General features: G+C 38.9%; 1 protein-coding gene across 6 annotated transcripts in view; it reads right to left on the bottom strand.

The window, feature by feature from the left end:
- Positions 1 to 23,068, bottom strand: part of shank3a (SH3 and multiple ankyrin repeat domains 3a) — a 284,439-nt gene that overhangs the window by 32,480 nt on the left and 228,891 nt on the right. For all 6 annotated transcript variants that reach the window (XR_001858864.2, XR_005130467.1, XM_037539957.1 and 3 more), the window contains one exon: positions 8,237 to 8,312. Coding sequence is in view for 4 of the 6 variants with exons in the window: in XM_037539957.1 (XP_037395854.1) it covers positions 8,237 to 8,312 (76 nt within the window). In the remaining 2 variants the exon portion in view is untranslated. The remainder of the gene's footprint in view (positions 1 to 8,236; positions 8,313 to 23,068) is intronic.

Raw genomic sequence — 23,068 nt, 5'->3', positions numbered from 1 at the left:
ACTGGATGAGAGAAATCCAACTGGCTCTGCATTAAAGCCAGGTTAGATCAGGAGTCACAACCCAAATGTTAAGAAGAGACATTTTGTCCTTTCAGCAAAAATCAAACCACTTTGGGATCCACAACATTTAATGCCCAGTATGCCTCAGTGTGTGCTGATGTCCTAGTATAGGCTAACAACATAAACTTAAGCTTTATAGTGGCTTTCCTCTCATCTCCGGAGGTTAGGGAACCAGCCCTATGACAGGAAGGTCTCCGGTTCGATCCCCTCAGCTGACAGTCCAAGACTGAAGTGCCCTTGAGCAAGGCACCTAACCCCCAATTGCTCCCTGGGTGCCGTAGATAGGGCTGCCCACTGCTCTGGGCAAGTGTGCTCACTGCCCCCTAATGTGTGTGTTCACTAGTGTGCATGTATGTGGGTGTTTCACTGCACAGATGGGTTAAATGCAGAGGTCTAATTTCACAGTGTGCAAACACAGACAAATGGTTCTCAATTCAGTTCAATTCTTTGCCTTGTCATTTGCTACTAGCCAGGAGAGACTGTGTTGCTAAGTGACCTGCAGCCTCGTTGAAAAACAGGGCTTTCGCACTGTGTTGCGCACCTTCCGTCTCGCAGGTATTTTACTGGCACATTGACCCCTGACTCTACAACATGACCAAATCCAGAGTTATAAAAGCACTAAAACAGGCAGGATGGCTGTAACATGCTGCATGGTCATCCATTATCACTGGATCTTATTACACTGTAACAGCACATTTTATCGCAGATGAGTGGCAGCAGCATCTCATGTGCTCCAAATAAAAGCAATGAATGAGAGTCTTCCAGTACACTTGCATCACTTCCATTTGTTTTATAATAAAAGATATTGGAAGTAAATTCATTAAACATAGATCATTACAAATGCTTTGCTTTAAAAGTACCAAGTCGTCACACAGTGAGAAAAAAAGAGACCCTGTATAGATAAAAGATGCATCAAGATGCATTGATAATTGTTTTATAATCGCATCACAGCCCTCTGAATCGTAATCGAATCGAATCGTGAGGTGCCAAGAGATTCCCACCCCTAATATTTACATATATCTGCCTATATAGCCTAAAGCAGCCTATATAGCTCAAAGCAAATGTCTGGAGAAGCTAATCAGTAAGAAGCTGGAACAGTTATGGCAGACTATGCACGGAAGTAGACTCCACAGGAAGGTAGATTTACAGGGCCAAAGTTGTACCTCAGGGAAAACAATGAAATTTATGAAAACTACAGGATACAGGGCCTTTAACTGTACATAAAGAAGCAATATGGAGACAAAGCCAAAGTCCCTATTTACTGTCTGTGAAACAGCTAGTGCAGATATAGCTGTATAACACAGCGGTGTCATTAAAAGCTGTGCCTGCAAGTCATGGCACAGCATGAGTGCTGAGTAAGGTATCACAGTGATCACAGCCTGACTGCTGTCTTTGTCATGGAGAATTATAATAATGCACTCTCTCTGTCTCTCTCTCGCATTCACTCTCTCTCGGGTGTTCATCACTGATGCATTAGGAATGACAAGAACATAATTGGGTAGTGAAGAATCAATTAGATCAATTACAGATGATTCTACTGCATTACTGCCTCGGGTTAACGAGACTGAGGCACAATATCCTACAGGAGACCAGATAAGCCTCCCATGACGAGTGAGCTCACACTTGGGCCTCAGCTCACTTCCCCTTCCGAGAGGCATTTTACGGTTAGGCCGTGACCATAACCCACAGATTAGAGACAGAGCAATATTCAATTTAGAGTGCTTTATGTAAAACAGGTCCATTTTAATCACAGGTTTCAGACACTGGTAGACATCAGCGCCAAAATAGTTGATCTTACCAGTAATACTGAATTTACTGGGAATGTAATAAAAATCAGCTACCCACAGAGTCCTGTGAAGAGAAGCGGAGGTTTATATGAATAAAGCCGAGCTGAGATAACCTTTCAGGATTAATGCTGTGTTGTTTGGGATTTTCTCATCTTTTCAAACTTCTTTTCAAAATATCTTGTGAGCTTAAGAAGCATGGAAAATGTAATTCTGCTTAACAAGAGCCTTAAGGAATACTACAGACATAACAGCTAATGTGGCTAACATTGAAAAAAAATGTGAGGGAACCAGTTAGCATGATCTCATTTGCATAATGCTGACCTGCCCTTTTCATTTTGCAGCTTTCATTCAGTATTAGCATTAGCATTTTTAGGAGGAGGCTTAAAATTTGGCCGGATGAAGACAGAGTGTAACACATTCCTCCTCAATCACAGGAAAACAGCTCAAACAGCTGCGGCCTGACAGCGCAAACATCAGATATCACCCTTTGTTTATGTAATTTGCAGTCAAAACAACCTTTAAACACAGGTATTGATTTTTCAATGTCAGGAAAAAGCAGAGAACATATTTAACAGAAAATTACACAGAAGCCTCAACAATGTACTACATGTGTTTCAAAATTTAGTGGGTCCACTCTTGGATACTTGCTTTCATTTTTAAAGAAAGAAACCTACAGGGATATTTTTACACACTCAAAGCTCAATCTTAGAAGCTGGTTTAGCATTCCCTGTTACTCATTGTTTAAGCAAGCCAAAACACATTGATGCTCATTGATGCTAATTTCTGGGCTCTGAGGTGGTCAGTGCATTGTCCTGAAAAAACAGCAGGTTTTTTGTTTGATTTCTCACAGTAGAAGGACAGACAGAAACACGTGTTGATTTTTTAGATCTGAAGCAAGACTGGAGCTTAATTTTTTCCCATCTCTCAGAGATGAAAGCAGTGTTTCCGACTGTTTTGGTGGTCTAGCAGGCCTTGCACAGTTCTTAAGAGTCCTACTGTATCAATTAATTTATATTAAAAAAACAAAATAAAAAAACTCCAATACAGGGAAAATCCTATTCACTTGTTTTCATCTGACTTTCCCCTTCCTTATGCAAGACAACTATTTTATATTATTATTTATTTTATATTTATCTCATTTTCAGAGAAAGACCTCTGTGCTTAAGGGTAGTCTCTGGATTTTGCACAGTACTGGAAAACAACATATATCCTTGTCACCAGATCAGTACCTTATATTCTATTGTTTTAATAAAATTTTGAAAATGCAAGCTGGCCTTTACCCGGGGTGAGAATTACATGATGAATGGACCAATAGCAATGGTCCAAAATTGGTTGAAAAAAAAAGTCATTACATTAACTTACATTGTAAGCTCAGAACATTTTTCCCTGCCTTGGAAATAAAAATGTTTTGTTCTGACAGTGAAAATATACTTATCCCTGGTTCTTATATATCAGCACTGATATTTGTGGGGAAGGTTTTTCAGTCTCTGTTGCTTTGGTTTATTCGTCCACAAGAAGGCTTTTTTGCACTGCTCTAGCCTTTGGACCTTGCTTCCACAACACGGCAGAACACTGCACGGAACAGAGCGGTAGAATGAGTCAGCTTTAACCCACCAGTCTGAAAAGAACATAACATTACTGGAAGGGGACGTTTATTTTTGCAGTAAATTTCTTAGAAAAATGGCATCACTGGTTATACAACATCTGAACCAATAGCCAATGAGCAAACTAGTTCCAGCTGTACTAGCAGACAAGTCCTCCTTAAAGACCAGCTATCGCAGGATCCAGTAAACATATTCTCTTCACTGAGACAGTCATACAGAAACTAACATGCCATGGATAATTTAATCAATACTATTGATGCAGGTGCCACTTAGACACATGCTATTCTCATGTGTGTTATGAGTGTGTCTGCTGTAAGTGTAACTCAGTCCTTTTCTCTCATATTTTGCTCCTTTCACGAGAATTCTAAGCTGGGTTCAGCTGGCAGACCTCCATACCACTCAGAATCCTCCTCATTCAAATCTCTGCTCTGTTCCCTGTTAAACACACTCTACATGCACATCTACACACAAATAATGCTGACACAAAAGACATAGGTTAATATAATTCATTTTAGGCTAAAAGCTCATCTGGAAAAATGTTTGTGAATATTGTATTCTTTTCTTAGTGAAGTATGATTGACTAAAGAGCAAGGATTTACGAGCAAGGATTTATGTATAAATATAGGCAATTAGCACTGATATTGGGTAATGCTGATCGAATATTAGTGATGCTACCAAGTAACTGATGATGATGTTTTGAAGGTGACAATCGTGGCGCTGGGAAAGGGAACTTTCAGAGAACTAGAGAGGACTAATTTAACTTTAAACAGATTGATAAATAATATTAAATAATACATACATATATAATGTCTTATTCCCTTTTACTATTGACACAGTAGATTTGTACAGGACTTTATTAGGCATCTTCACTAAGTTACAGCAAATTTTCCATGGTTTCCGCTGCAGATTTCCCAAAAATAAAGTGTGATTAAAAGTTTAAGGATTGTCCGTAGAGGTAAAGTGTCCTGAAGATTCAGATCATTTCATGATATCCCACAGGCATAACATAATTCCCAAACACAACTATAAAGATGGGAAACACCTGTGTTTTGGTTAAAATGTGAAGCATGTGGACAGAACTTTGGAACTCATTCAAGCATAATTTGCAGTTTGTAGTTTCTCCACAAGGGGAAGATGTTTGTACACAAGTCACTTTTTTGCGCATCATTTAAGGAGAAGGAAGTCATGAACTCACACCAGCAGGATCTCACAACTGCATGAGTTTACTGTTACAAATTTCAAATTAAAATGGTTTATTATTGACATGTTTAGAGCTACTCAGTATTATATCATATAATATGTGATTTTTACTTAAGATTTTCATTGAATCAGTTAATGCTAAAAAGCACACAAGTGAAAGACAGTAGAAAGGGATACCACAAATAATACAGATTTTTTTTTTTTAGATCTCCCAGGCCCAATCCCAATAACCTCCCCTTTAATGTTTCACAGTCAGACAGCACTCATGCTCTCTACTGTAATCCCCCCTGGTGTCAATACCTTACATTTGAGCTTCCAGTGCTTTTCTACACCACTCTACCACTTAGCCAGCTGGACCCTGTAGAATCTCTCTGCACAGCATGAAGTTTCAGTTATTTAAGAGATGCTAAAACTTGCAGGGGCTTCTGTGCTCTGTTGTAGTGAGTAAATCAATGTAAAGCCGTGTCACTGCGACAGACTGCATGAAGCATGTGACTTACAGTGAGGAGGGAGCAGCCTGCTAGCAGCCTCGTTTGCTGTTGCTTGTTTGCTGTTGTTGGGCAGAGCATTTGCAGGAAGACGGATGGTGCGAGGATGCTCAGTTTGACAGAGGGGTTCCAGTCATTAATCCTCTTTCTCTCTCTGTCTTTCACCTATGCCTAAATCACTCTCCCCCTGTCTTATCCACATTTAAGTCCAATTCACTCCTTCCCTGTTTTGCTCAGCAAACCAAGAAAGGTCACCTATGTCACACTTTGTGGCATTCTGTGTGTATATGTCTTCAGGATGATTTTGACTTTAAGTAAAGGTAAGCAGTTATTCTATCATGATAAGAAAACTTGGTAACACTTTACTTGAACCCTGCTACATAACACTGACTAACCATGCCATGGCAGATGTCTTATTCTGTCATGACTTGCCATGATATGTCATAATGCTAATAACAGTCATGACAGAAAAAGGACAAACAGACTGGTTCCACATTGTCAGAGGAGGCATACAAGGCTGCACACTGTCAACATACATGTTCAACCTGTAGCCAGATCATATAATAAGAGATGCACGACTGGAGGAAGATGATCAAGGATTCAAGATCGATTCATGCAGATGTTACGCAGAAAATATGGAAGAGCTAAAGGCTTTAAAAATAACGCTAAAGAACAGAGGGAAAGCATGGGACAGCTTAATATGAAGAAGACTAAGGTTATGACACCAGGAGAGATTGCTAACTTTACCATTGATGGAAAAGATGTGGAAGTGGTGGTTAGATTTACCTACTTTTCAATTATGAAATTATAAACAACAGAATAGCCAAGAAATGTGTCATGGATTTGCACTTAGCAGATCACGGATGAAGGAGCTTGAAAAATCTTCAAATAGATTAGATGACCCTTATTAGTCCCACAACAGGGAAATTTCACCTCTGCATTTAATCCATCCGTGAAGTGAAACACCACATGCACACTAGTGAGCACACACGCTAGGAGGCACACTTGCCCGGAGTGATGGGCAGCCCCGCAGTGCCCCGGGGAGAAGTTGGGGGTTAGGTGTCTTGCTCAAGGACACCTCAGTCATTTATTGTCTGCTCTGGGGACCGTACTGGCAACCTTCTGGTCACAGGGCTGGTTCCCTAACCTCCAGCCCATGACTGTCCCATGTAAATTCAATGCCAAATAAATTCAAACAAAGATCAGAATTGTCCAGACCATGGTCTCCTCTGTGATTCTCTGTAAATTCTCTGAAAGCTGCAAACAAGCAATCCAAGAAAGCTACTGACGCTATTAAACTATGGTGTTGGCAAAGACTTTTGAGACTGCTGTGGATGGCAAAGAAAACACATGAATGGATACTTCTTATTCAAAGCCCCTATAAACAAACTGAAACGCTCTTCTTCTAAACATGAGAAGAACCAATTGATCGGAAAAGTGGACTATTATACTTGGAACAGCTGAAGGTAAAAGAGGAAAAGGATGACCAGTAATCAGATGGTTCGATGCAATAAGAGGAATCATGAACCAGCCATTCAGAAGCTTGAAGACTCAAACAGAAGACAGGATATTCTGGAGAAACACTTTATATTAGCTAGGAATCAGAATGGACTTGATGGCACAGAATAATAATGTCATAATGTTTAGCATCTGTCATGACAATAACTGGTTATATTATTTAACAAAATTACTGTTAAATCAATTGAGAAAATCATAAAAAATGTTCCATCATAGCATTTATGGCATGGTTACGTTAATGTTATGTGGCAGGGTTCAAGTCTTACCTAAAAATATCAGAAACTGTAGCTTTACATGAGAAGCAAAAACGGTTTCACAATGTATGTTAACATAACAGGATTTATTTTGGTTCATTACTCATGAAATGCACAGAGAATGAAAAGTCATCTGGTGTTTTCAAATGGCGTAAAAAATAATAAAAACTGAAAAAAATGATTTATGAGGTTTTCACAACATAATGCCTGTGTCAGAGTGACAGCCGTCATAAGACTGGACAGCCATCATAAGAATAAGATGTGAAGTTTAGTAATACAGAGACAGATTGAGATAACACACAAGATAACAAAAATGACAAATGAATTTAAAGAGCACGTTCAGCTCATGTATTAGCCCTATCTGGCCTCTAGATGGCAGAAGAGGCTTAATCCTAAAGCCAGGGACAGTTTCTCCTCTGAAATCCACATCAATCTCAGCTGACTTGTATACAATGCATGCAGGTAGAAATGGCACTTTAACACTTTTAAATTACAGATACTGAATCTTGATTATTGTCTGACCACTACTGTTTTAAAACTAATGAGTTTTAAAATAAGCTATTGTAATGGAAGCGCTTCTTAAAAACTGCTCAAACACACTGTGAGCTTACAGAAAGGAACACAGACAATATGATGTTTACAACTACTGCTTTCTTTATTCAGTTATACTTTCAAAAGAAATACCACTTTCATGGCAAACATGCAAAATCAATTAAGAAATTCTGTAATTCTAGCATCATGCACTGCCTAGCTAAAAAATATTATATTAATGTTGCTGTAGTCATGTGAACTACTTTATTTGCATGTATAAAAAAAACTTTTGCTCCAAAAAAGTACACACAGTATGTTCAATGCAAATAAAAATCAGTGATTAGTAAATTCTGTTTGACCTGTATTCATTTAAAATACAGTACAAAAAAAATTTCAAAATTGTTCCAAGCTTTAAACTCTTAAACTCTGCCCTAAGTTGGAAGGTGTTACAGGCATCCGTTTTTTTTTTTACAAAAAAACTGTGAATTTGATAAAGCAAAACAGTAAATGTCTTTCTAGGTTTTTGTTTAAATGCAGGTCCAAGTGGATTCTTTCTGATTTTATTTGCATTTCACATACTGTCTCAACTTTTTTGAAACAGATTTGTACAAACAATTCGGTGATATTTCAGACTAGATACTCTACAGAATTGGATCTGTTATTTTTCCCCAGATTTTGACAGCCAGTGTTTTCTGTCGCTATTGGCTTAGATAGATACTGAATATTTGACTGGTGCCATCTCTACATGCAAGGCATGTGCACACACACACACACACACACACACGTCGACCTACCTGTAAGAGGTAAAGTTGTCGTAGGAGCCCACAGTGTAGTGTCTGAATAGCCTCTTGGTACGATCCTCTCTTGTTTCTGCAAGAGAACAGAATAAAGCCTATTTTCATACAGTCTAAATGTTAACCTTAAACAGCAGGCTGACAGTGTCATTCTGAACATGTAGCTCTGCACAGTCTTGTCTGCCTGTCAGTGTTTATAAAGGTGTGTGTGTGTGTGTGTGTGTGTGTGTGTGTGTGTTTGTGTGTGCATAAGAGAGAGAATTGGCTCATTAATCCTGAAGCAGTGTGCCTGGTTAATAGGGCTGGTGTCTCAAGTCTTGCTAGATTTATGTGATTGGACTTTGGGCTGGAAATCAATGCACTGCTCCCCTACTGAAGGGCAATCTGCTGACTGCGCGCACACACACGCACACACGTTCGCACACGCACACACACACACACACACAAAGAGTATGTACACACTTTCACATACAACTAGCATAAATAAGTACACTCATGTATTAAGAGATTCATTTGTAGATGTGTTAGAGGTCACAGAGTTCAAGTACAAGATAGCTTAACGTATACAAAATTGCCAAAGCATGGCATTCATGAATATTAATGTTATATATGTAATGTGTTCAACCAGGTACACAACTACTACAGCAGTGTTAATGAATATTCATGGAACATGTGATGCACACTGTTTTCTGTATAGAGGTCATACACATGAGCACTGGCACCAAGTTAACGAAGCAATTATCAGTACACAAAGCTGTGAATTCCAACAGTGACTCTCCAAAATCAGATCTAACACATCCGTCAGCAAAAGCAGTTCATCGTTATATCTCTGCTAATCATTAAAAACATTCAGAGAGAGAATAAAATAAGTGACTTCAGGCGTACATAGACTGTGATGGGATCTCTGTCATTGCAGAGGTGAGAAGGTAAGAAATACATTAGCATTTTAATGATGAGTGAGAGACAGAAAGAAAGAGAGAGAGGGAGAGAGGGCAGAAGGGGAGAAAGAGGGAGGGAGACAGAGAAAGCTTGAGAGAGACAGAAAGAGCAAGAGAGAAAGTTGAAAGAGAGAGATAAACAATAAGAGAGAACATGAGGGAGAGACAGACAGTGGGGGGGGGGTTTAAGGGGGATCAGGAATCATCTATTAATCAGCACTTAAGAACTTTACATAAACATGACTATACATGGGTGAATTTAGTAAATTGGTAAATTAGACTGCATTCCCTCTTCACTGGCAGCTTTCTGGCAACGGCTGTTGTGTTTAATCTGAGAGATGGGAGCCAATCCCGAGATTAAGGAGTGAGATTAAGAGTTCCTCCAGCACAGCTGAGACTCATTCATAACAGATGGCAAACGAACAATCATGACGGAGGGTCACACACAAATACACACACACACGCCTACATTCACCACCACCATAATCACTCCTATTCTCTCACTTACCAACATACAGGTAATCAAGAATCACTGTAAAAGTAAAGGAGAAAAGTGGAAAATCATGCCACAGTGGCTTTTAAAAACTTCCATAGGAAAGCTGAGGTATCATTTCAGAACTGGACCATTAGCAGCGATTTAGATTTGATTGGTAGATTTACCTTTTGTCAGTTTCCTAAGCCATGACAACAAACATGTGAGTTTATGAAAGCCAACATTTCTGTAACCAGCTCATGTTAACTAGCCAGATGTTTAAACAGCTGCATGTACCATTGTTTATTCCTCTTTGTTAGCCTGCTGTTATCGTGATTTCTGTAGCTAGATTTTTATCCTTTCTTTCCATGAAAATGCTTCAATACATGAAAATCATCACAGAAAGGGAGATGGAGATGCACTTCTCAATGAACTCCCAGTACTTCAAGGACAGGATGAGCAAAAAGTCAAGTACAACCATAATGGATACTTTCATAGGCTTAGCAAACAAATCAGAACAGGATGAAAAGCCAAACACAGAGCACAGAACCATAGATTGATAAATAATAGACAGGAATATATGATGTGTAAAAAATGACTTGCTAACTAAGCAGAATAGTGGAGTAATTAAATATGCAGTGTATCACTTTGTTTTAAATTGCTTAGTGCAACAGTCAAGCTGCATGGAAATTAAATTGCATGAAACTCACAACAGCCTATTTATTTAGTGACAGACTTTTGCCACATTTTTATCTTTCCTTGCCATGAAAACAAATGGAAAAACTAGGAAGTGCTGACTTCAACCTGTAAATTGAATGCAAATGTGATTCGTGCTTAACTCTCTATGGAAATAAATATGTGCATAGGCAATTACAGTCAAATATTACAGCATAAGGAAAGTAATAATGTGATTGCTAAAGATGTGTACCACTCTTTAACTGCATGTCTCTCTTTCCTATACCTGAAGGTCTCTTCCCGCAATGGAGGATACATGAAGCAGCTCACACATCATCATCATCATCACTGAAATAAGAAATGCTCGGACCTTGAAGAGACTTTGAGTTAGTGAGAGATTCTTGGAACAGTCAGTATACTGCAGATGGATCTCACATGCTCCAGCTTGAGCAGATCTATAAATCAAAGCAGACCCACAGGCTTATTAAAGGATGAAGAAGTGATGTCTGCAAAATTTCAGATTTTTATTAAAACTCACACCAAATGCCTGAACACAGCGTGGCCAGCCAAGTCAAAGCAAGTAATGATTGCAAAGCAGCACTGAAATTTAGTGTCATATTTCTACAACTCCATGTCTCTTTAAAGTGAAATCATCATTATATGAGTTCTTGGTCCATGAAAGTCCAGGCTTGATTCACATATGGTAGATGTAAAGTAGCCTAAAGTTATGTGCATCATAAACTTCACAATGTCTCTAACTGTAAGTGCATGCAGAAGTGGGTGCAAATGGTGAAATAATGGCTCAAGTAAAAGTTCATTTCCAAAAAAAAAAAAAAATATTATAGAAGTGCAGCAGAAATTCTTAGTATATCCAGCATCTATCAGCATAGGGACTAAGGTTTGCTAGTTTATTACTTTATTCAGTGTAGATTTACAGGGATAATGCACATTAATAAATATTTCTCTAAATGTGCCAGTTCAGGTACCTTGGCTACTGTTCAACTGTAGTGCCTGGGCAGGTACAAAAAGAAAAAAGCCCTAACCAAGACTCAAAATTACATAAAACACAAATAATACATGCAGCTAGGCCTGTAGTGATCATTATACAATCACCTGATCACAATTGAGCTGACTGTGAATATGTAAGTTGACCACAATTATTTTCCACAGTCAATACTCACATGTTTAAACTAACAGATTGTGAATTGGATGCATTTTTTTAATCTGTTGGATTCAGTGGCATGCATGTAAATAAAGAAGAAGAAAATGCTTTTACTTAGCTGCTTCCTAACTTGTTCATTTTAGTAGCTGCACACAACCAACAAAAAAAATCTGTTGGTCTTTAGAAAACTGATCTCCAGTTATTGCAAGTGTTTAGTTACCGCTGTTGGTGCAAAAGGTGGAACAACTAGGGCAATTACTTTTTTCACATGCATGATATAAGTGCTGCAACATTTCTGCCTTGAATAAAATGATCATTTGAAATTGAGTTTTGTGTATCCTCATGTTCCCTGCCTTATATTACATTTTAGTATGATGATCTCAAACCATTTAGAAAATAAAGATGAAAAAAAAAATTTCCTTAGAAATTTTCTTGAGGAGAAGTAAATGTTTTAGTATTTGGGAACACTCAGGAGAGCATGAGATCCATCAAAATGAACACACCTCTGGTTCTTTTTGCATACTTCACAGATATTGCATTGTACCATTATTGCAGAGTTAGGGTTAGGACATAGGACAGCGTCTGGATCTGGACTCGGACCGTGGCCCGCCTATTAGTGACCTCTGGTCTAGATGTAGGCTACCTGTTTGCTGTCCTTCTGTCTGTATGGGACCTGTCTCTGAGCAGTGGCCTGACACTGGGCTGAGTGCCCTTGGCCAGAGGACAAAGTCCTGCCTCTCTTTTTTGTTTACACTATAAAAAGATTCTTCACATCTCATTTACAAAAAATATTCTTTAAGAAAGATTCTATTAAAAGGTACAACACGGAACTAAATTTGGTTCTTCTATGCTATCACTCCCTTTTGGCATCTTTATTTTTAAGAGTGTTAGAACCCACCAACTTTTGTGTCCAACCTTACGTGCGGCCGGTCAATTTTGCTATCTATTATGGCCACACACAGTCATCACTGCAATGCTACTCTCCCGCAGCTCACAGCAGCATTAGGTTCAATACAGTTTGAAATATTGAGTCTTTCATTATTGAAAAATCTTCTATCTGATGACCTTCAATACTGTGCCTAGCGCTTTGGTTCTGTACTTCCCACTGAAGGTTTTCTCTATAATGAAAGGTTCAATATTTGAAGCAGTGTCATGCCTCACTGTGGATGGAACAGAGTAAAGCTTAAATAAGTCGCAAACCCCATCTGTTTTTAAACAAAAATTACAAAAAAAAACAATCCTCTGGAAAAATGGCTGCTGCAAACCCAAGGGTTCTCAGGACGTTTGGCTTGGACATTCTGATTTTTCCAATTAAACTGCACTGATTTTCACATCTTTTGGTAACATATAAAGGCTCACATTTTGTCCTTCTAGCTCTGCATTCAAAAAACCAACACAAAATGAATATGACATAGCCACATAGCTAGCTACCTGTCTCTACATCTCGTTCCACCTTATTACTATGTTAATGACATGGAAAGCCTCATCTTGTCAGTGGACAAGATTGGTTTCTTAGGGTTGTGACGTATGAAACTGGCTGTCAGAATCCATCTTTTTGATACAGTCATTAGAGCACTGTGGTTTCAAAGCATAAATACTCAGCCATGGTGTTGAATACTTATTACTTTGCACATTATGTGTCTCCTAGCAGATAAAAGACACCACACACTAAAAAAAGGATACTTGATTTTCACTGGAGGGGGTTTTAATATATATTGTCTACACACACACTGATACAGGCATACTTGTATTACTGTCTTTATAGGGGTTACCATAGTCCCTACATGCAAACCCTAGGCCTTACCCAAATAAGCACTAGTAAATTGTCTCTTAATTTTTTTAAATAAAAGCTGTATTTTGTGCATAAACGCATTTTCCTCCAGGATGCCAGCAAACATCCTCACACTGTAAGATTGTTAAAGTTTTCCTAATACACTGTGTGCACAATTATTAGGCAAGTGAGTATTTTGACCATAATTTGATTTTTAGGCATGTTTTCTAACTCCAAGCTGGATAAACTTGATTGCTTAATGGATTTAAGCATAGCAGGTGATGTGTAACAGTGTAATGAGGGAGGGTGTGGCCTAAGGAAGTCAACACCCTATATCAAGGTGTGCATAATTATTAGGCAGCCTTTTCTTTAGGCAAAAAGGGCCAAAAAAGAGATTGAACTGACTCTGAAAAGTCAAAAATTACCAAAAGTCTCTCAGAGGGATGCAGCACTCTTGAAATTGCTAAGATATTGGGGTGTGATCACAGAACCATCAAACGTTTTGTTGCAAATAGTCAACAGGGTCACAAGAAATGTGTTGAGATAAAAAGGTGCAAATTAACTGCCAAGGATTTGAGAAGAATCAAGCATGAAGAAACCAGGAACCCATTATCTTCCAGTTCTGTCATATTCCAGAACTGCAACCTACCTGGAGTACCAAGAAGTGCAAGATGTTCAGTGCTCAGAGACATGGCCAAGGTAAGGAAGGCTGAAACCTGACCACCACTGAACAAGACACATAAGCTGAAGCATGTAGACAGGTCCAAGAAATATCTGAAGACAGATTTTTCAAAGGTTTTATGGACTGATGAAATGAATGTGACTCTTGACGGACCAGATGGATGGGCCCGTGGCTGGACCAGTAACGGGCACAGAGCTCCACTTCGAGTCAGACGCCAGCAAGGTGGAGGTGGGGCACTGGTATGGGTTGGTATTATTAAAGATGAGCTGGTTGGACCTTTTAGTGTTGAAGATGGGCTCAAAATCAACTCCCAAGCCTACTGACAGTTTTTAGAAGACACTTTCTTTAAGCAGTGGTACAGGAAGAAGGCTGCATCTTTCAAAAAGACAATGATTTTTATGCAGGACATGCTCCATCACATGCATCCAAGTACTCCTCTGCATGACTAGCCAGTAAAGGCATTAAAGATGAAAAACCTATGACATGGCCCCCTTCCTCACCTGACCTGAACCCAACTGAGAACTTTTGGGCAATTCTTAAACGGGAGATTTACAGTGTAGGAAAACAGTACACCTCTCTGAACAGTTTCTGGGAGGCTGTGGTTACTGCTGCACAAAAAGTTGATCGTCAACAGATCAAGAAACTGACAGAATCCATGAATGGAAGGCTTATCACTGTTATTGAAAAGAAGGGTGGCTATATTGGTCACTGATTTTTTTTTTATATTTATATATGTCAGAAATGTTTATTGGAAAGTTTTGAGTTGTTTATAATTCTCACTTGAACAGATGAAAATAAATAAGTGAGATGGGATAATGTGTGTTTTTCATTTAGCTGCGTAATAATTCTGCACAATAATAGTTGCCCAATAATTGTGCACATATAGATATTCTGCTTAGAAAGCCAAAACCTCACTTTTACTTTCTTAAACATTCGTGTTTGAGGTTTATTAACATTTTGGATTAACAGAGAGCACTGTAGTTGGTCATGAATAAAAATAATGCTCAAAAATAAGACTTGCCTAATTATTGTGCACACAGTGTATTGTAATATGTCGCCATGAGGAGAATACAATAAAGTACACATATGCTTGCATGCGTGCACACACACACACACACACACAGGCTGCAGTAAATGGGTCAAAGCAGTGGGGTGGCGTCTGCTTGCTCTCCATGGTTGATAATAGTGTTCAGACTGTCAGAGCTGATACTCGTGATTTCTGCATCACCTCTTTCCCCTCAGCCTCTCTCTGCTTTATCTCAACCTCCATCATCCACACTTTTACTTAATCTCACACTTTCTGCCTTTTTTCCCTCTACCCAGCCTGTGCGTGTTTCTCTGTGGCCAATGGCTGCCCTGCAAAGAGTCAACCCACTTTTTGTGTGGAGATGTGAGCATGGATTAGCCGGTCACATTCAGACCAAGCATTTGTCCACTTTTCACTGTGAGATGGCCATTTTTTAGGAAGTAATAAAATGGAGATTATGAATGGTGGGACCTTACAGAGGTGATACTAAGTACACTAGGGAAATATTCCTCTCACAGTAAGAGATGAGATCTGCTTATTTCTCCAAGAAGAGTTGAACGTCTTACCCTATTTTTTTAATAACAGTACAGTAGGAGAACTACTGTGAGTCAAAATATCATCTACACAGCAAACAGGCACCTATTTTTAACGGATTTAAAACCTAAATGCTGATTTGTGAGTATTAACTTCAGTTACTCACTGTCATAACTCTATAACTTATTAATTTCATTGTAGTTTCCAATTAATTTAATTATTATTGAATATTAAGTCTTAAGAAAAACTCATTAATTATATACAAGACTAGTGATCTAGGTGCAAAAAAACCAGTGTCTCCAGGTTAGAATATCTTCATGGTATGTAAATATCCATGACACTGTAGTAGTCTGGTGTAACAGTGCGGTTCTTGTGAGAGTGTGTGCATTTGTGTGACTGAGAGCTGCAGCCAGGCAGATATCTCATCGACCATACCGTCATGGTCACGCTGGAGGCATAGCAACATGACAAAACACAATCAGTCCAGAATAGTGGAGCTACAAGCCCTGACAATGAGTTATAACCCAGCATACAGACCCAGACACAACAACGCCTATTACGCAACTGCTGTCTGCTATTAGACCTTACACTTACAAACGCACTGACACACACATATATAGTTTAATGCAGATAGACTCTTTAGCCATATATACACATAACCATACACACTGATCAGCCACTTCATTAAGAACACCTTCTTGTGTCTGCATTCTTTGTCCATTTTATCAGCCTCAATTTCCATAAAGCAGCATTCTGTAGTTCTACAGTTACCAACTATAGTCCATCTGTTTCTCTGCATACTTTCCTAGCCCTCTTTCATGCTGTTCTTCAATGGCCAGGACCCCTATGTGTCCACTCACTGTCCACTCTATTAGACACACCTACTTTGTTGGTCCAACTTGTAGACTGAGACAAAAGCACATCTGGCGCTGCACAGTTTGTGTTAGACATCCTCTAGTCCTTCCTCAGTGATCAGAGGATGCTGCTGGCTGGATATTAATGGTTGGTGGACTATTCTCAGTCCAACACAACACACACTAACACACCACCACAATGTCAGTGTCACTGCAGCACTGGAGATATACTTAATGAAGGGTGTGCATGTATATGTATGTTTATATATATATGTATTATTCTCTTAAGACAGATTACCCAGTAACTACAATAAATAATTCAGTACCTACTATGCATTAGTCTGTAACTACTATTCTTCAGTATTCAGTAATTACTGTGTTATTGAGTAGCTACCATGAATTAGTTGGTACTTACTGTGTGTCAGTAACTACTATGAATTATTCAGTAACTGCTACCCACTTATATCTACTACTATCCAGTAAATATTAGTGCTGGGCAATAAAATTCTATTTCATTTTATTGTTCAATTATCTCACAGTATCAGAAAATCATTAAGCTTGCAATAATAAAGTGAATGAATCCATGCTTCCTGAGGGCTGGTAAGCTGTTGAAAAAATAGTTTTGTTTGTACTGTTTTTTGTCATTTTGTTCTTTTTCTCTTAAAATAACAAACAGATCATAACAGTGCTGTAAACATCAACCAGACAAACATCTTCAAAAAGGAAACTTATGAAATCTGAAATAATTTTAATACTGAGCATGTTTTTGTTATTTATAAATACTGCTAAAACTAAAAATCAATATTGTTGTATGACACTATTATCAGTGCACTGGTAAAGAGCAAACAAGCAAAGTTTTCAGAAAAATCCAGGTCCAAGCCCCCATGTGCAAGCCAGAGGTGACAGTGGCAAGGAAAAACTCCATAAGAGCCCGAGGAAGAAACCTTGAGAGGAACCAGGACTCAGAAGGGGAACCCATCCTCCTCTGCTCGACACTGGATAGCAAAGAGCGTTAGTATAAAGTATTATAGCACAAAATGGGGAAAACAGGTGGAGCAATAGTTAATTAGATTAGTCTTCATGTATGCAGCAGCAGCAAAGACAATATAGCACCCAGCACTGGTAACTACTAGTAGTAAAGTCATAGTTATGAAGGTGAAAAATTAATGTACACAGATATGGGCTCCTGCAGTTTAAGGGATTAAAACATCTAATCCAAAAGAGTCTTTGCAGTAAGGATCTTTGCCTTGTTTCTATTTTTGCATCAAACTACCCACAGAACCACTAGTACAAAATGGATGTTTCATTTTGTCAGTCTTGTAGACTTTCATAGAATCTCTGACATCATTTAATATCAGAATGGCTGAGCAATCAGCTAGCCTATAGCTTCGGAATATTTTTCACTTGCCTTTATGGCAATGTGTGTGAATGAGCAATTCATCAAACCTGCTCTATCAGGCTGAGGGTGGAGAGGGAGCGACTGAATGGGGGAAGAAGAGTGAGGAAAAAAGGCACAAAATATCCTCTCCTCTTCTTTTAATCTTTATTTTATAAGCTTTTGCAGTCAGTTACACATAATATTGTGATGCTGACTGATGCTACACAGCGAACATGCACAGCTTGTCAGTTAGTTTTCAGAAGGCTTCCTTCTCACATCACGACAGTCTGAATTTGGAATAACAGTACAAAGACGAGCAGTTACAAATAGCCTTTAACAAAACACGTTTTTAGAGTCTCTCATTACCAGAAGTATCAGGTTAACACACACACACACACACACACACACACACACACACACACACACACACACACACACACACACACACACACAGATATGGACATGGGCTAATCAGAGATGCTTCATCCAGGTTAGAGGTGCTAAGACTCTGCAAACCACTCCACAAAAAAAGAGGTTAAAAAACAAGTTGCTTTAAAATCACTGGTCACATTTTCTCCTATCTATAGCTTCAGCCACTAGGTTTGGCAAACATTACTAACATAGCATACTAACACATTCAAGGTGCAAGTTTTAAATCCATTTTTTTAAAACAAATGTTAAGTGGACAAATGGGACAGAGACAGTGTTTACATTATTCTCATTGTTGTTACTGTTGTGGCTAAAGGTCTGTGTCTACTGGAATGTTGCTTTGCTAGACTGTCATTGTCTTATTTTGGAGATTTCATATATTTAGTGTTATTTATTGAATGCTGCTGTGTTTTTGAACAGATTGGCTGTGATAGGGTCAAGCTGGCCTGTGCTCATCATGATTTCCTGCTGTAATGTTGTAATGTTAAATGCATACTTTCCTCAAAATATTATAATACTGCTTTGTGTTCATTAAAGCTTATGGTGAGAGGATGAATAAATAAAAAAAAAAGTTTAAAAAATCCACTGTTATTAAACATCAAAGAAATGACAGTCTTACTCACTAAAGCACATTCATAAAAACATAGGTCTAAAAATAAACGATTTTATGCTGCACTCCATCTCTCATTCTGAATTTTTTTTTTTTAATAGTCAAGGCGTCACTCGCAAAGAGAAAGTGCGTGTTTGAGTGGAATTACTCACTGCTATTCTAGTGGAAGCCCAAAACTCTTTAGAGACTGAGAATGAGACAGAGAGAGAGAGGTGGAGGGGGAGGGAGGGGATGCTGTGCCTGGATGCTATTTTAATACAGGACAGTGGACAGGAATACACTTTAGCACTATTAATAGCCTAGACAGCAGAGTGTCACTACTGCTCTTTACCTCCTACTGCCTTCCTAATGCAGCCACACACACACAAGCACATGCCAAGGCAGTGGTATCACCACCTACTGAAAGCTTTTGTATGTGTATTCTCACCACCAAGTAAATGGAGGATCTTCATTGAGACAATCAATACCAGGTTTACACAATATGATACTGCATTTGATGAAAGTAAAAAAAGTCATTATTTTCACTAATGTTGGTCCAGTATCAGAATAACATCTGGTAATTAAGTGACAACTTGCCATCCTATTTTTAGCTCAGGCACATATTGACCAGAGTATGTGAGTGGAATGGAGTGGCAGACATTTCCGCTTCTCGGTCAAAGTGTTCTGAAATCACTCTGCTCCAGGTTTTCTATTTGCTGATCCTTACTTGCTTCTTGCTCATGTATAAGAGAAAACCCTGTCCACTCCATATGATTCATTTCTATAATACTGACTTTTTGTCTTGAAAGTATGGGCATGACCCAATGTACTACACTTATCACTCATGTTACACAGAGGTATTCATACAAAAAAGAGACTGGCCTGATTGATTGAATGGCACTGGAGAGATTTCCGTGTGAGAGAATACCAATGCTCCGACTTTTCGAAAAGTGGCTCTGGGCTCTGGGCAAAATCACACTGTTCCACTCTGACTCCACACCACTCACAGTCTCTAACACTGAACCATGTGTAAAGTCAGTGTTGGCCATTTCTGTTTATTAAAATCATTTAAACGGAGCACAGTGGAAAACACCACCACCTCACAGGCAGAGGGTTCAGTTCCCCATTTAGGCAGGAACTCCACTGCTGTACCCGTAATGCCATGTCCTAACAGCAAGAGAGCATTTAAATGTAGCGCAAACTTGGTCAGATAATGCAGCTAAACATAGCATTATTTGTTGTGTTTTATTATTGTTATGTATTATAAAACATAGAGGAAACATCATCCAGCTCCATTCTCTCTCCACCACTTAAAATCGTTTCTTCACTTCTGTTTTTTAATGTGGTGAAACACGAGGATGATGCCTGAAAAAACTGTGAGGAATGGTATTACCTCACTCTCTGAGCTCACACCTGCCAATAATTATATTGAAAGTGTTCCAGTTTTGTTGCTCACTGTGATAACTGTTAGAACATATAAGTGTCCTTGGGATAGACTCCTAATGCTACGTTAACCTCCATTATAAGTGGTTTCGGATTTAAGCATCTGTTCAATTCTACAAAATATTTGGATAAAATGATGCAAAAGTTTACAATAATTACCTTGTCTGATTTAGCTGGGTCATGGCTAAGTACAGTCAATCATTGATTAAGCTTTACAAACAATACAATGCAACTATTAACAAAGAGGACTAATTATTTCAAACAGCCATCCGAGTAAAGTAAAAAATGAAATGAATGACTGTGCAAATGGAAAGTGAGGAACAACACTGGCGTATACAACATATAGTCTGTATACAGCAGGTTGCAGTATATGAGCTGATTTGCATATTATGTGCCATTTAGCAAATCGGATTTCAGTCTGTCTACTCAGAGATGCACGTGATGTGTGTATGTCTGTGATTAAAACCTTACCAGGTAACAATCTAGAAACAACTCACATGAAATGATCAGGTGCTAACAAGCTCTGAGACACATGCTTTTACCATGTGGCCTGTCTGTGTGTAAATAACTCTCCCTCACTCCTCTTTTCTCTCCATATTTTGTTCCTTCTACTCTCATTCTAGACCTCAAATGCCTCCTCATTCAAATATCTGCTCTATTCCCCACTAACACACTCTATACGTGTACACATATGCACACACACACACACACAGACACACAAACACAAAAAGGACTTGATTATCTGAGTCATTTAAACTAAAGACTAAATTCACCATTCATACAATGCACAGCAAAAAAGAGCAACAAAATCAGTGGCAGGCCACTCACAAACAAAAACATTTCCTGTTTAAAAAGAGAGTAGTTAAGAGGGATTGTGTGTTCTAGAGAAAGAAAAAGGCAGAGTAGTTTTTAACATGTTTGCTTGTAAATTATCCCATAATATTTTACAGTATGTTTACAGTGTATCGTAATTCTAATTAAAACTGAATCTTCAACCATTTCTACACAACGGCAACACCATTTACTCACAGTCATTTAATCTAATCTGATTCACACCAGTAAGAGGGTGTGTGTACACTGCAAATGTTGTAGACTCTTGGCTCTGAGGATTAAAGGATTCTGTAATTACAGCTTAAAGGCTGAACCTGTGTTAAGATAAAGTATCTGCTATCAAAACAACACACACACACACACACACACGTTTACACATTTGCAAGAACATGCACACACTGGAGTAGCTATGCTGCAGGAAAAGCTACAAAGTATTAGTAAGAAAAAAGAGGAAAAAAGTATTCAAGTAATGTGGACTTGTGTGTGAGAGAGAGTGATAGAGAAGAGAGAGATGGAGAAAGGGGCTGAGGGGAAAAGTGGAGGAAGAGAGCAGTGGAAAGGATCAGAGAGGATGGAAGCGGTAGAGAGAATGGGGGAACTAATGAACAAAAAAAAAGAAGCATGAGAGACAGAGAAAGGGAAAAATAAAGAGCAAGTAACTGAGAAAGAGAAACGGAAGAAGAAAGAGAGAAAAGGACAGAGAAAGAATGAGATAGAGAGAGAGAGAGAAGAGGAAGAGAGAGGGGGAGTGAGAGAGAATGAGAGAACAAGAGAACAAAGTGACAGAAGAGCAAGTAAGTAGAAGTAGCGGGAGTGAGGGAGTTTCTGCACCCAAACTTTTAAATGAGTCTAAATTTAGAAGAGACTCTATTTGGGTGATTCATAGAAGAATGAGTCATCCAGTGAGGCATGGGAGGAAAGAGAAACAGAGAGGAGGGAAGAAAGGAGGGGGAGGGAGAGAAAGCAAAAGAGAGAGAGAAAGAGAGAGAGAGAGAGAGAGAGAGAGAGAGAGAGAGAGAGAGAGAGAGAGAGCTTTGTATGGGCTGTTACAGTGAAGTTCGCATTTACTGATTCCAGACATGCACCATGGATTCCCCCTCAGTCTCCTGCACAGCTCTCACACACACTGCAGTACAGCACACAACCACTGCTTGTGAATAAACTTTCTATTCATATGCAAGAAGGTCTTCAAGTCACGCCTTCAAATCAGCCTCTCTCTATCATCTCAAACGCAGCGTAAAAGAAGGAGGGAGAGAAAAGGGGAAGAAGGAGGGACAGAGAGAAGAGAGAATGGAAAAGAGATAGGAGAAAGAGAAAGCCTGAGTTCTGTGTGTATGCATGCACTATAAGGATTTAGGATGTGTTCAAAATAGCTTACTACATACTGCTTGGCAATTGGTTGTGTCCAAAAGAAGTAAATGGTATGTAGCATGTAACCAACAGGAATTTCTATAGCAATTAATGTCCAGCAAGATACCAGGATGATGTATTACTCTGGCCAAATATTTTAGTAAGCAGACAGAGCTGTCTTTGTGATATACTGCATCCCAAAATGCAGCACAGTCATTTCTGCAGGGCGTAACACTGACGTGAGCTGCTCATAGATACATATAAATGATTTGTCCAAATGCCACTGCACTCAGTGCAAAATTAACGCCTTATCAGTTTTCACTGCAGGTCTTAAGGGAAGTTTGTTTACTTAGAGTTTCTTACAGCATCACTGTAAAATGTAACAACTGAACTATTTTTTGGGGTCTATTTTACTCATATGTTACACTTACTAATGCAAATCTGGGAGGACATACTGTTTCTTGTATAATCCTTAGTTACTTAAGTAAAGCTAGTTAAGATCAATTCATTTGCATTGACTCTTCAGTCTGTAATGTTTTTCCCAAGTTCTAATCTCATTCAGTACTGGCTGTACATCAGTACTGAGTAAGCTGAGGTGCCATTATCACACCTGCTGAGTGTGGTTTTGGACACTTCAGAACACTTCTGCATTCTGGGCCGAACTGTCAGTACTGGGCAAGATGGGCCAGAGCAGAAT

Source organism: Pygocentrus nattereri, chromosome 7 (assembly GCF_015220715.1).
Source record: "Pygocentrus nattereri isolate fPygNat1 chromosome 7, fPygNat1.pri, whole genome shotgun sequence".
NCBI lineage: Eukaryota > Metazoa > Chordata > Actinopteri > Characiformes > Serrasalmidae > Pygocentrus > Pygocentrus nattereri.
This window is presented reverse-complemented; position numbering and strand designations above follow the sequence as displayed.